We start from the raw sequence: 15,268 nt of genomic DNA, 5'->3' as shown, positions 1-15,268 counted from the left end.
ACGTGTAATCCAGCTTGTTCAAACAAGGAGAAGGAAAAAGGCTTGACAAAGTGGTAAACAACTGCTTCAGTTTTTTTATTTGGGCAACTGTTTTGCTTTCAGTCCTTTAGCTAATTCATTAACCATATAAAATAATTAATGCACAGTCTCAATGCAGATGACATTTCTCTGAACTGAAACAAGAAACCTGATGGTTTACATATGGCCTGACTCAAGAAATGTCTGTTTAAAGACAAGAGCGTCAACACTAAAACCTCAGTTACAGGGACAACCCTGTTCAAAAGTCAATTCTCATATTGTTTCCTGCATTATTCAGTAATGGCACCAATTAATCCTTTAAGCTTAGATAAAACAAACACAGCATAGCATTGGAAACAAACCCACTGGGTGAACTGCACCATGGCAGTAGTATCACAGTGATGACTAGGATGTCACTTTTTTCTGCTGGAGCTTTAATGGTTGCATGATAGGAAGTAATTCAACAGGCAGAGGTTTCCACAGCATGCTTTAGTGGTTGGATTTCTGACTGTCACACAGGCAGGAAAGGTACAAGAGCTCTACCAGAGAATGGTGAGATCTTAAATTCGCCAAAATGGTCCATAGCAAGCATCTTTCCCATAGCCACATTTTCTACCACACCCTTTCTTTGCCTCTGTATTGGCAACTGGAGGAAGCAGGTTTGGTCCAGGTCAAATCTTAAGTAGTTTTGGGAATATAATTTCTTTACCCTATCTTAGTGAAGGTACCTATATTTTCAGGGAAAATGAGATAATTATCATGAGAACTTTGATGTTTGTTAAAATTCAGCGCTAAATGCCAGAATTTGTTAGCGCCAGCTTCCTATCCCAAACCTATCCATGGGGCCTTCTATGACCACACGCATAACAACACCCCGAAGCCCTTTTGCCTCCTTTGCCTTGTCTAGAGGCAAAGTAATGTAGAAGGCCAGGATTTTGCAGTGATTTCACAGCGTCTGGTTTGCTTCCTGCCCATCTCCCCTGCTGCATGCAAGAATCTAAGACAGAAGTGCAAGTTCTTTCAAGTTCAGGGTTGCTGTATGTGTAAAATGGGATTCATCTGTTTTTTTTAGTTTTAAACAGTTTTTTTTAAGATCGCCCAGCAGACACTTCCTGTCCTAGGAAGAGAGACATAAAAGTGTTCAGAATTATTAGAAGGTTGTGTCTGAGAGATACTGTCTTATATTCTGGTTTGGGGCGGGGGTGATGAATCTGAAAAGGAGTGGCTTACAACAACCCTGCAATAGAGTCTAGTGTTATTACCCCCATATTGCAGGTTGGGGTGGGGGTTACAACCACCTTGTATTTATGACGTCTATCTTTCAGATGGGACTTATCGTGAACTACAGTTCTTTCATAAAGGCTTTGAGGCAGTCTTCCCCCAACTTGGCACCCTCCAGATGTTTTGGACTACAACTCCAAATGGAATTTTAGTGGACATTGTTCTTAGCTGATTTAAATGTTGTGTTTTGAACTTCTTGTAAGTCGCCTTGACTTGTGTTTAAAGGGGAAAGTGACTACAGGCACAATCCTATACTTCTTTAGACAAAAAAGAGTCCTGCAACTCCCAGCATGCCCCAGCCAGCAATGCTGGGACTGCACCTTGAAAAACCCAATACATAATAAAATAACTCCCAGCCTTCCTGACCATTGGCTATGCTGGCTGGGGCTGATTGGAGTTGAAGTCCAAAAGATTTTGAGAGCACCGAGTTGGGGAAGCCTGCTTTAAGGGTAGTCACCTATTTAATGTTTATTGAAGATGTCACAGATACGCCTCTCCACTGCAATGTTTCAGAATATAAATGCCATCAAGTTGCTGTAGAATTGTCAATAGCATGAACGGTGATGCAGATCATTTCACTAACAGCGTCCGTGTCTTTGACAGCACAATCCTCTGAAGCCTCGGAGGCTGTTCCAGGCGCCGCAGTGCTCAGCGGTGCTCAGCCTCAGGTAAGTGGGTACAGGACTGCAGCCGTGACCACCTGAAATAATCACAGAGTCAGGTTGAAATCAGCGCAGCTCAGAGAGATCCACCACATCTCAGGGTGCAGCAAAGGTAAATCTAGTTAAACTTCCATCTTCATCGCCCCCTACATCCTCCCCCGACTCAGAGTCAGTTCCCTCTTATTTCAGCACAACCCGAGGCGTGTTTACTCTCAGTTGTTGTTGTTCAGTCGTGTCCAACTCTTCGTGACCCCATGGACCATAGCACGCCAGGCCTTCCTGTCCTGCGCTCTCTCCCGGAGCGTGCTCAAGTCCATATTCATTGCATCGGCGATGCTATCTAGCCATCTCATCCTCTGTCATCCCCTACTCCTTTTGCCTTCAGTCTTTCCCAGCATCAGGGTCTTTTCCAGGGAGTTTTCTCTTCGCATTAGGTGGCCAAAATATTGGAGCTTCAGCTTCAGTATCTGTCCTTCCAATGAGCACTCGGGGTTGATCTCCTTTAGGATGGACTGATTTGACCTCCTTGCAGTCCAGGGGACTTGCAAGAGTCTTCTCCGGCACCACAGTTCGGTTGCTCTCAGGAAAGTCCCAATTAGCTCTACGGACCTTACTCCTACGCAAGCCCGCCTGGGATGGTCCCCCCGCCCGGATAAAATGAAGATTTTCATGCCCCAATGAAGCCGGAAGCCGGGAGGCGGGCATTACTCTCCTCTTCTTTGTCAGTGGATGAAGCGCGCCGCAGCCTCGCCGAGACAAAGCAAGCACCGCCGGCCAAGTGATGGGCGCGTACCTGGGACCATAGAGCTTGCACACAACCCCCCCACTTCCGGTTCCATGCTGGGCAAGAGCCGGATGCGGAACAGGAGGAGGTCTCCCGCTCTGCCTTCAAATCTCTATGGTGCCGGCCTTGCTCTTTTGGTATGGCCCGGCGGAGAACCGGAAGTGCGGCCGTCTTTTCCTTGTTCCCCCAACTCCCACGGGCTGCTTTACGGCAACGCGCTCATGACACTGTCGCGCCCCCGAGCTTCCCGTGGGCCAACGGGGGAAAGCAGCCCAGAGAGGCGGAGGGCGGTGTTCGGCCAGAGGCGAGCACGTGCGGCCGGCGGGTGAGTTTTTCCGCGGGGAGACGACGCGTGCTCGGGGCTGGCGTGGCGGGTCGGGGTCGGGAGCCGCTCTCGTAGCCTAGAGAGCGCCGGGCGGGCCCTGCTCCTTCAGCCTGGCTGCGGCTGCCGCCCTACACGCCAGCCTAGCGCCTGTTGGATTATAACTCCCATAATCCTCCCTCCTAGCTAGCTGGGGGATTATGGGAATTGTAGCCGAACACCTCAGGTTGAGGAAAGCTGGTATTCCTGCTCCCCGGGGAGTACGCCCTATTGAGCTCAGTGGGGCTGCCTTCTGTGTCGCCATGTGCAGGCTGGCGCTGACGGTGAAGGGCTGTTAAACGCCACTTACGGGCACCTAGTGGGTCTCCTGGCAGCGTGTTTGGGTTAGTTTTCCTCCGCTTTCCAATCAGCCTGCCGTAAAGGGTGGCCACCTACGCGTTGTCCCAAAAGAGGACATGCATCACCGAAAGAGGACACCGTTTTGTGTAAAATGTGCAAGTACCAATTTTTATGTAGAAATGCAAACCTTGAAATACAACTGTAACTTGGGTAGAAATACAGTACATCTCACCGTAGCAGGGAGGGTGGTGACGACATGACCTGTTTACTTACCTGTGCAATCTGCTGCCTGGGTACTAACTGATGGACATCTTCGAGGCTCCTGCCTTCCCTTCGTCTAGTTCTTTTATCTTTAAACCAGACTTGGGCTGGAAAGCTCTTTCAGTAAAGGATGCCTCCAAACAGAGAACTGTACTCTGACAGCCCTTTGAACAGAGGACTGTGCTCTGTAAAGTGGGACATGTGCCCACCCTACAGTTTCGACCAACTAATGGCAAGTTCTGCTGGTGGCTGTCAAGGTGCAGCACTCCCCACACCCTTGTTGGGTAATAGGAAGCCTGTGGATCTTGGGGATCCAAACCTTCCCTGATCCACTCCCATGGAACACCCCCTTTTTCCTCTACCTGGGTCAGAGAAGCCAGGGCTGCCGATGATTCTGAAGCAGCTGAGAGGGGGGGTTGTGAGGTTGGACTTCTCTCTTTGCCCTCAGAGGGGGAGATCTGAAACATCCTATGGCCCCTATGTGCTTATAGTATCATGTTATTATTTTCTCCATCGCTTTCTGTTGTCTTAGTAGATTAGGGGTTTTTTTTTTGCCTTTTAAATTGCTTGTCACATCAGGTCAAAGATGCAGGTTCCTTTTCCAAGATACTGTAATGATTCACCGTTTCTCTCTCAGTAATTGAGATGCCAAATTCTTACAAGCAAAGGAAGAGGATTAGCTGCTAAAAACAGAAACAAAAAACAGTATTAACAGATATTTCAAATGAGCCATTGCGGCTTTAAGTTTATAAAATCTCTGCAGTCCTATACTGCATACATATGGGGGTAGGGTATCACAACCAATAACTAACATTTTCTATGTTTTGCAGCACTAACCAAATGGAAGCTAAAGGTAAAAGGAAATTTATAGGCAAAGGTGGAAAAGCAGGCCCTGGTAAAAAGAAGTTTAAAAAGAATAACGGTAAGACGAATACTATCTTTCCTAAAGATGAAACCTTCAGAAATCTTGCGTTCCACCACAAACCTTCAGAAATGCATGATGGACACCAGCAGATTCCCATGGCAAGCCACTGTGCACGAACAGTTTGTCATACGGACACAGCCACTATGGATAGCAATTTAAAGTAGCTTCCACATGGTGGCTGTTCCAGGTGCATTGGCAGTGGCTGAGAGCCTGAATTATTTTAGTTGTTGCTGTCCACTCCATATCCACCTATTGGTGTCTTACATTATCATCTAAGAATTAGTTGAATTAATTCTGTGTATTGCTTTTATTGCTTTTACTTTACCTGACTTTTATGGTTTTGAATGGTGTTTTGTATTTTATTGCTGTTAGCCCCCTTGAAAACTATATGTTGCAAAGGTGGGATACAAATGTAACACAAGTAGGAACAGGAAAGAAATGGTTATACTTTAAATGTGTGCCATTTATAGTCTCCCTGATATTTTCCTAGACCTTTTTTTGCCTTGCCAGAACTAGTGATGGCACTTTTTCCAGTTCTCTTCAAATATGTATTCATGGAAGTAAGTAAATCCAACCTATTTAATTGGAACTCTTTTCCATGTAAGTGTAGTAAATATTGCAGCCGTTTTATATGCTCTGTGTTGCTCATGATGAATAGATGTTGCTGACTGGTGGGAATTTGAATGCATTCCTGAAGACTGTGGGTAGTGAGTAAGAAAGCCATCTTTCTTCCTCTTAGAGTGCAGTCCTTTGCACCTTTAGACAGAAAAAAACTGTGCTGGCTGGGGGATGCTGGGAGTTGTAGGTCCTTTTTCTGTCTAAACATGCATAGGATTGCAGCCTTAACTGTATGTACAAATGGGGAAATGGAAGGCTGTTTGATATGAATTTGTCCACATAGCACTTCTATGTTCTCTAAGATATAACTGTTGTCTTAACCACACTAGCATAAGGAATAGAGGATGGCATCAGATGTATTCTCTGCAAAAACGTTCTCTAATATCATAACTGCATGTATTTAAGACCACCAAATGTTAAATCTTCTTTTTTATCCAACAATCTGAAGAGTCAAGAGGGTTTTCACTTTTTAAAAATGTGTATTAATATCTAAGTACAGTATGAATGTTAATACTTATGTACACTTAAACGTGTTAAATTTATGGGAAAATTAGAAGCAGTTCTGAATTACAATACCAATTATCAAGAGGGCTTGTAAGTATATAATAATCTTAGATATAAACAGGTACAGTTTTGGTTCTAGGATAATTTTTTAAAATTTAAACATTGAAATAGATCCTGGTTTTCCAAAGAGATTCAATAGAAAAGATGGGGAAGACACCAAGTCCAAGTTTAAATCTAAGACATTTGAAAGAGGAAACAAAAAGCCTGGTAAAACTGGTGTGAAACAATTCAAGAGTAAACAACTATCAGAAAAGTTATCCAAGAAGCGTAAACTTCAAGATGATAAAGAAGGAGGTGAGTTTTCTTCTCTTTAAAGTATGTTTATCAAAGGAAAATACACTTCAGTATAATAGTGGATACTACAACAACAACTGTCTTCATGATGCATTATTAAAAAATTATAAGCCTCAGCTGAGATTGTCCAGTGCCTCTCAACATAGCAGCCAAACAGTGACTACTTTGGCCATACTCTTGTACACCACCCTGGTGGTTTATAAATATTCTTAATAAATAATAAAGGTAATAAATCTCAAACCTTCCTCCTAACATTGGAGCTGAGGAGGGTGCAGTGACTGCCACTCAACTGCTGGGATGATCTCCCACCCACCTTTTCAGTTCCAAGACTGGGCCTTGTCATGTTTGTTAGATGGCAGCAGCAGGAGACTTGCCATGGCATGAGCCATGAGTCTCAAATTCAGATTTCAGTTCAAGCTCTTAATTTCCTGAACTTGTCTTGCGCAAGCTCACATCTTTAATATGGGCATGATAAAAGGGGCCAAAACTCAGTGATAAGAGCACATGCTTTGCATTCAGAAGGTTCCTCATTTTTTTGACTTCTGCATTTGATTTTTCTTTTTAAAAAGGCTTGGGTGGAAGAGTTGGGAAAGATCTTGGATACTTTCGGAGTAGACTTGGGCTAGATGGACCCATGGTTTGACTTGCCATGATGCTGCTTCATAAGTTGTAGTTACTGTTTCAAAATAAGCTGTTACAATCAAAAACTGATTCTTTCTTCAAGACTGAAATTGTTGGATTTGTAAGCAGAGGCAAAATGGATGAGAATTGATTAGAAGAGACTTGGTGTTGGATAAAATCCCATAAACAGAGTAGCCTGCACCAAATAATTGGCGCTGTTTAATTGGCTCAGATGGCATTTAATGCCTGTTCATGTGCTAGAAAAAAATTACATTCTAGTTTTTAATCATCAGGGTTGCAGCCTAAGAAGCCTAAGTGGGATGACATCAAGAAGAAAAAGAAGGAACTGAAGCAGAGCCGACAGCTGAATGACAAAACCAACTATGATGCAGTGCTGAAGGGAAAGCAGATTTGGGAAACTCTGCGACGGTAATAATGACATGAGTTGTATTTTCTCTTGCCTAACGCTGCACTTGGATTTCTGCCTTCCGCATCACTGTAGTGCATGTGCAGACCTTGTTTACTCCTGTATCTTATGGATGGACTATAGGATGCAAATTGGTATGTTTGTTTTGTTTTGCTTATTATTGATAAGCAAAGTAACATGTGTCAGGGTTTTAAAAAATGTAGGTAAAGTATTGCATACTGCAAGGAAAATTTTGGACAAGGTGATTATCTGTGAACTGAGCCTCCCGTGGGGTTGGCCATCTAACAGCACTACTGAGGGTTTGGCTTGAATGTTGGAAGCCCAGGTTCAAATCCCCGCTCAGCCTTGAAACTCTCTAGATGACCTTGGGCAAGTTACTGTCCCGTGGCTTGATCTACTTTGCAGTGTGGGTATCAGGATAAAATGAGAGCCCCCTCCCCACATCATTCACTTCATTGTACCAATGTGACAAATGTTGATTAAGACCTTTGTCATTAGTCACCCTGCAGATTTCACTGAAGTGACTGAACCTTCTTTTGTCATTAGAGTTGAAAGTAGAGGGTATGCAGCATTGCATCTTCAATACATTTGGCTATTAGCCGTCTTTCCTGGCATGTGTGTGTTGTCCCCAAATCATGATTTTTATTGTAAATTTTTGAGCTCTAGAATGGACAAAAAGCGAGTAATGAAATATTGTAATCTTTATACTGCTGACATATTGCTTTTTGCTTCTGAACAACGCTTTAACAATTTTTTAGAATGGTTTCCTAGCATTAGATGCCAACAAACTTCTTAAAGTTCAAGACATTCAGTTATCAAGAAGAAAATAATTATTGACTTTCCTTTGGATCTGCTTGTTTTGGTAGGAAAAACTGTGACAAGGAGAAGCGCAAGAAGCTGTTGGGTGAACTTCAGGAGCTACTTCGTGGGAAAATTAAAAATGTAAGAAGTGTAGCAACATTTACAAAGCAAAAAACAGCAACACAATTTTGTGGGTGAATAGTGAAAAAGTGTTTGTTGAGTTGCACTGCCCTTGCCCATATGATGATGGCTAGGATCCAGAACTGTCCCTTTTGCAAATAGAAGGTATTTCCACTTGCACAATTGTTTCTCTCTCCCCCCCCCCCATTTCATAGAATCGTAGGGTTGGAAGGGACCTACAAGACCATCAAGTCCAGCCCCCTGCTAAATGCAGGTAGCCTGATTCCCAGGCAGTGGCCCATCCAAGTACTAACCAGGGCTGACCCTGCTTAGCTTCTGAGATCAGACGAGATCATCCAGCCCTTTGCTCATTTCCACCAATTCTTTCCTCCTGTTGGAGCCTGTACCACATACCACATACCGTACCAGAAGGTCCCCAGCCCTGAGGCACAGCTTTCCAGGTGGGACAAGGGGCTACAGAGGTAGGAAAACCCTAATTCTCTGGATCACGCCCATTTTTTGCCCAGTACTTCACAGTTAATCGTGATCTTTGCAAAAGTAGATTCCATGATATCTCTTGGGGCGTGTAAGAAGAAGAAATGTGATACTATGTAACAAATGAGGTTATAACAGATATTTCTTTTATACGTATTGGTGGTAGATAACACTTGAAATGCCAAATACTGGAGTGGTGAAAATATTGAAGCAATTTTCTTCAAATTGGGTTAGCTTATTTCTCACCCAGGGCTTTACCACTCTAAGTGCGCCCATACTGTTTGTTTCTCTGTCGATGTATTATGTCGTTACAGCCCCAATTGGCTTTAGTCTCCTTTCAGGGATATCATTAATAGCTATCTATAAAGACAAATGTACTAAATTACACAGAATATAATGCTGCCTAAATGGCTTGAAGTAATGGGTTCATTTATCTCCACAGATGGCATTTGCACATGATTCAACCCGTGTCATCCAGTGTTACATTCAGTTTGGCGATGAGAAGCAACGGCAAGAAGTGTTTGATGAATTAAGAGGTATAATTTTCAGATATTTAGCCTTTGCATGCAGAGCGCTTCGTTATTGTTAGTTTCTCAGTGTGATTTCTCATCCCACAGAAAGCTTCACTGAACTAAGTAAGTCCAAGTATTCCAGAAATATTGTGAAGAAACTTCTTGTGTACGGGTAGGTATCTTGCATATCCATATACTCGATTCTTGTTTTGCTTGCGTGACTTCCTCTCCAGTTTGAAGTACCCAGGCCTGCCACAGAGACCCAGTGTGAAAGGACAGAATGTTGGAGTTGAACTTGGGATGCCTTTGTTCAAATCCTTGCTTGGCGAGCAAAGCTAATTAGAATGACTTGGCCCAAGGCTACCCATCTCCTTCTGACCTATGTTGGAGCAGTCTTGAGAGGCTTAAAATGGGCTTTGCTAGAACAGGAATTTGTAATCCACTTGTTCCATTTAATGATCCCGCTGAGGTCATAGCCACACTTTGGAAAATCCTTGTCTGTTCAAAGGCCTGTTGCTCAAGAAGGCAAATAATTTTTTTGGTCTCCTCCTAGTGTCTGGCTACTGCTAATGCCTGCGCTTGTCTGAAAAAAAAAAGGCTGGCTTAGTTTATATTAATAATTGAATTTATATTTCTAAAGCAGCTCCTCATAGCAATAGACATAATCTACTGCGGATCAATACGCAATGCAAATAAAACCCAGTTTGTTTGGCAAGGTTGTTTCTATAGACCAGAGATGGGCAACATGTGGCCCTCCAGGTACTGCTGAACCATCCCTCCCCATTGGCTCTGCTGGCTAGGGCTCATGGGAGTTGCAGTCCACCAACATCTGGAGGGCCACACATTCCCCGCCCAGCTTTCAGGCTGTGTTCACCCGTGCAGTCCTGCAATGACCAGGTCAGTATGGGAGACTGACAACCCCCCGCCCCATGTTGGTACATGTGCCAGCAGACTCCAGAGAAGGGCAGGCTTGATAACAAGAAGCCAAAAGTGATAGCTTGCTACTAAGCAGAGCCAAAGTGTGTGAGCCCTCGTCATTCTAGGATAGGCCTGTGATTTAGACCTGCTGAGTAGGGTGTGTGTGTGGGGGGGGCAATTTTGGGGGGATGTATTTAAAAAGTGATCACTTACAACAGTCTTCTGCAACCTGGCACCCTCCAGATGTGTTGCACTACAACTTGAGTCAGCCCCAGCCAGCATGGCCAGTGGTCAAGCATTGATAAGAGTGGTAGGCGAAAACATCTGGAGGACACTAGGTTGGGGAGCGCTGATCAAAAGTTGCTCACCTGCTTTTCTTTTCTTTTGTTCTGATCTGCTGGCTGTTCCTATCCATATATTCACACTTCTTTCTGGAACAGAACAAAGCCACAAATTGCAGAAATAATCAAAAGCTTTAAAGGTGAGGTGAGAAAGATGCTACGCCATGCTGAGGCATCTGCTGTGGTAGAGTACGCATACAACGACAAAGCCATTTTGGAGCAAAGAAACATGTTGACAGAGGAGCTTTATGGGAATACATTCCAAGTCTACAAGGTAATCTATTTTGACAGCTTGCTCTTTCACAAACGTTTTTGTAGCTTTTCCCCACATTATCATCTAAAAATAGGGCGAGTTATGAGAGAAAAAAGGAAGGTCAGGCAAATGTAAATGGAAAATGCAACAACTTAGTTCTGGAGCAGGAGTCCTGAAGGAGTGCCCATCTGTCTTTATTCAGTACATGCATCATCACTGGTGCCCATGTGACTTGCCCCACCCACAAAACTGTATTTCTCTCCTGCATTTTAGAACCCTTCTTGGAGTAGATAATTGTTGGGGCCAGAAGAGATCTGCCCAGTTTGTGCATTAGAGAGAGAATTCTCCATCCACCCTGCAAATAACTTTGCAGTGATGAAGACTAAGAGATCTTCTATTTTTAAAACAGATCTGTGGTTCACGTGATTCTAATTAATATCTTTGTACCTTCATTAAAGCTGTAGTGCGGTGCAGCCAGATGCATAGATACTTGGTGTGTGTGTGAGTGAGTGTATTTAAGGTAACTGTAACATGCCTATGGGGCCATGGTGGCTTAGTGGTTAAGACGCTGAACTGCAGACTGGAAGGTCGGCAGGACAGCAGTTCGAGACCCGAGTGCTGCATGACAGAGTGAGCTCCCGTCTTCAGTCCCAGCTCCTGCCAACCTAGCAGTTTGAAAGCAAAAAATTGCAAGTAGATAAATAGGCGGGAAAGGTAACAGGGTTCCATGCACCTTGGTGTTCAGTCACGCCGGCCACATGACCACGGAAGCGTCTTCGGACAGCACTGGCTCTTCGGCTTAGAAATGGGGATGAGCACCACACCCTAGAGTCAGACACGACTGGTTGGGGACACCTTTACCTTTAACATATGCCTGTTATATTAATGTATGTGTTTGCATTGTTAAATGCGACACAGATAAGATAGGATTAATAGAGTGTTAGAGAGTGAGTGAAAGGTGGGGGGGGGGCTGTGTGTGTGTATTCTGAGGATATAAAAAGAATGAACTGACAGAAGTCAGATAGGTCCTTGGGGATTGAGGAAACTACGTCTAGTGAGTGGGGTATTGGGAATAGGATTTAGAAGGGATGGAGTAGGCAGGGAGGTTAGGACCAAGGGTAGACTGATTAGTAATAATATATAATTCTTGTATTGATTACATTTTATTTGCTTGTTTTTAGTTTCAAAATCCCACGTATTGGTTTGTCTTACTGTGTTTCCATTAGAAACATATTTCCATGTTACTCCTCCTGTATTGGGTAGAGGGAGCCAGTTAGGCATATTGGGCGTCTCTTTAACCCAGAGCATAAAAAGGGCTGAAGCTTGGAATGTTAGTGAGAACAACTGACCCAGCAGAGGCAGACATCCCAAGGTGGTTTTCTTCTCAGTTTCATCAAGTGGAAGCTGGAAAAGGTAGAATCCAGGGCAGGAGCATCACAGTAATTACTTCAGAAATGTACTGGACTTTGAACCTATGCTGTGTTGCTCTTCTTTGGAGGTTGGCATTATTTGGCCTTGGTCCAAATTAATGGCAGAGGCTGACTTTCAAGGCTTGTACCTATATTTTAACTTGTCTGGTGTGAAATGTTCAATGCTAATCCTGCAGGCAGAAATACTGAAGAGTTAGGGAATTTTATAGTAGCATTTCATATTTATTTTTAGTTTCAGGTCATTTCAGGTCTGCCCCCCCACCGTGCATGCCGCCCCCCCCCCCCATTGATCAGAGTGTTCAGTTTTAAAGTTTTAAAAAGTAATCCTTGGTTTACATTCAATAAGGGGTTGATTTATTAGATATTTTAGTATTTGGGGATCTGAATAGCACTATTCTAATGTCTACTAGAATTTAAGGTTTAATGAAGTTCTTTGAAAAACTTTGAAACCATGAATACTAATGTGCCGTTACTGAAATTCTGCTTTCATTGTGTGTTTTATCATATTCTTCAAGAGCTATAGATTATGCTTTGTGGCTTTCTTTAATAAGAGACCAATTAACAGGAGTTCTACTTCGCACACTAATGAGAAACCATACCTTCCTTTGAAAATGGTAGCTATGAAAATGAATGTAATGAGTACTCAGACCTGCTGTTCTAACCTTTTAAAAAGCTGGATGAATAAAGGCTGCTTCAGCCACTTTAATAGGCACCACCCCACCCTGCTGATTCCATTTGCAGATTACAATGTGATCCCAAACGTACTTACATAGAAGTCATCTCAGTGTGACTTAATTCTGCATTGCCTAATTTGGAGTTCAGTGGGACGCTGTAATGTAAGCATAGGCTTTTTCGTTCAGTGCAGTTTCAGAGATGGCTCTCCTTAGTCTCTTGGGATATGTGTGTGGAGTTGCCCCCAGCATTACTCTTAGGAAACCGGTTTTCTTCAGAAGTCCTATGCATGTTCTGAATCGCTGAATTGGACTTAATGAAGTCACGATGCCACATTTAAGAATATCTGTCTGCAGATACAGGGCAAAATCCAGCAGGGCACTTAAGCCCCCACTGATTCGTTTTGCAAGCGGGGGGTCTGGGAAGTGGTGAGCAGAAATTTTCGTTTCTTGATTGGGGTACATCGGTAGATCTCCCTTATGCAAGCTCCGACCTACCCTGTTCCAGAAACAACCATTTTCGCTCATTTCCAGTTGCCCTAGAAGTGCTAAATTTTCCTTTCGCAAGCAGTGGGTCCTGCTTGTCGATGGAAATTGGTGAGGAGTAAGGGAATCAGAGCAGGCGTAAGCACCCCTTTAGATTCTGCCCAAAATTGTTTTATAGTGTGGTTAAATTTCTTCCTTCCTTGTCCCTTGGCTCCTGCAACTTTGATGTCATTAAAATTCAATATAGTGGTTTGTCTTCATTTCAGTCACCAGATCACCAGACTCTGAATGAAGTGTTGGAAGCTCAGCCTGAAAAGCGGGAGGCCATTATGGATGAAATGAAACAGATCCTTACCCCAATGGCTCAAAAGTAAGAACAACAACTTATGGCACGCTTCTCTCAGCCGATTGTGTGGGGCGCTTGTAAGGATACATTTGAAGTGGTGACATTTAAATTGGCAAAATCAGAATAATTCTTACCCTGGTGACTAATTAAACACATAAGCGCAACTTGCCCCTTTTAAGTTTGTGGTAAGACCCAAAGGTTCTTCAAAAAAACAAGCTCAAACTTCTTCCCCTTACTGTCTCTATCCCTACAGACAGACACTTGATACTCATAACTTAGCTAGGTCCTGCTGAGAACTTGTTTTTTTTGGCAAGCACAATCTTGAATACTACTGCAAATGACAGCCTAAGGCCTCTGGCAAATACAATTCCATGTGCTGTTGAATGCCAATATTTCACATTACTCTGTAAATACAAATGCCTGTTTACTTTTTTCCTTATCTTACAGAGAAGCTGTAATAAAGCATTCATTGGTACATAAAGTTTTTTTGGACTTCTTTACTCATGCAGTCCCTAGACAGAGATCTGTAAGTAATGGTACTTTGACTTTAGTTGTTGGGTGGTATAGAAATGAAATAAATAAATAAATAAGTAAAATTTTAATGATCTGTTTTCACATTAATGAATAAACTGCGGAGTTGGGCACCAAGTATTCAGTGCCATCTTGTTATTTGGGCATTTTAACCAACAACTTGTCCACTCTGATCCAACTAAAGAGATCTGTGTGGATTAGCAGGTTTTGTGCATTCTGCACCGGCTGGGTTAGGCATTAGTGATCAGCATGCCTATCGTGTCTGGTAGAATGGAAAAAGATGAGTTGGGCTGCCACGGTAATGAGTAAGATCACAAGTTATAAGTTGCTATGGGAGGGAAGAATGAACTCCATCCAGACTTTCCAAAGAAGTTGGATACCATTTATCAATTATTGGAATAAGTTATGACCAGGTTATTTAGCAACTGTAGAGATGCTATATATGTGTTAAGTTGAAGTATTGAATTATGGTATTGGGAAACAAAATTTTAAAAATTATATAATTAAAAAGGAATCGGCAGTGTAGCTTTAATGCACATGCGAGTATAGATATAGCCTTACCTCCATTGTTTTCAGTGGGATGCACATCCTTATCCTCTTTCTTGCACAGCTAGTCATGAATAATATAATCTTTAACCATGACTAGAGTTGAATCAGGGTGGTCACCTGCATTTATTCCGTTCTGGTTGTATTTGGATATCTGAAGTTAGAAGTTCTTATTTACTGCAGGCTGCTATCAGTGTAATGACAAGGAAAAGAACACACTTGCATTTTTGGTAGTAATCGTTACAGAAGACAAACTCTCCTCTGTGTTAAAAATGGGATGCTGAGTTCTAGGAATTTGAAGTATTTTTCCAGTCCTGGTTGTAAGAAGAGGCAATGCAGGTTACAGATCAGATCAAATCGTGTTCATATTATTGTAGATTGTGTGTTTTTGTTACATTTCTCAATCCATCTCCTTAAAGTTATTGCTCTTTGTCTAGGAAATGATTGAAGCATGTAGAGAAGCTGTAATCTACTTGGCGCACACACATGATGGAGCTAGAGTAGCCATGCATTGCTTGTGGCATGGGACCCCCAAGGTACTGTATGAGAAGTAGCTTGTCTGTGTCAAAGTCCTACTCTAATTAATGTGAGTCGGTTGAATAAAAATGTGTGTGGCCTCCCTCTAAAAACTTGCACTAGGGAGCCTTTTCCCAGACACGAGGAAGCCATTTCCCTAACAAAGTCAACTGTGCCTGACTTTGG

General features: G+C 42.9%; 1 protein-coding gene across 3 annotated transcripts in view; it reads left to right on the top strand.

The window, feature by feature from the left end:
- Positions 1-2,994: 2,994 nt before the first annotated feature.
- Positions 2,995-15,268, top strand: part of PUM3 (pumilio RNA binding family member 3) — a 37,957-nt gene continuing 25,683 nt past the window's right edge. For all 3 annotated transcript variants that reach the window (XM_084834402.1, XM_084834403.1, XM_084834404.1), the window contains exons 1-11: positions 2,995-3,070; positions 4,498-4,589; positions 5,886-6,068; positions 6,983-7,118; positions 7,983-8,058; positions 8,975-9,068; positions 9,150-9,216; positions 10,403-10,577; positions 13,410-13,513; positions 13,937-14,015; positions 15,004-15,102. In XM_084834402.1, coding sequence (XP_084690528.1) covers positions 4,508-4,589; positions 5,886-6,068; positions 6,983-7,118; positions 7,983-8,058; positions 8,975-9,068; positions 9,150-9,216; positions 10,403-10,577; positions 13,410-13,513; positions 13,937-14,015; positions 15,004-15,102 — 1,095 coding nt within the window. In that variant the 5' untranslated portion in view covers positions 2,995-3,070; positions 4,498-4,507. The remainder of the gene's footprint in view (positions 3,071-4,497; positions 4,590-5,885; positions 6,069-6,982; positions 7,119-7,982; positions 8,059-8,974; positions 9,069-9,149; positions 9,217-10,402; positions 10,578-13,409; positions 13,514-13,936; positions 14,016-15,003; positions 15,103-15,268) is intronic.

Source organism: Heloderma suspectum, chromosome 2 (assembly GCF_057233095.1).
Source record: "Heloderma suspectum isolate Gila_16-S chromosome 2, 16-S_ref, whole genome shotgun sequence".
Classification (NCBI taxonomy): domain Eukaryota; kingdom Metazoa; phylum Chordata; class Lepidosauria; order Squamata; family Helodermatidae; genus Heloderma; species Heloderma suspectum.
This window is presented reverse-complemented; position numbering and strand designations above follow the sequence as displayed.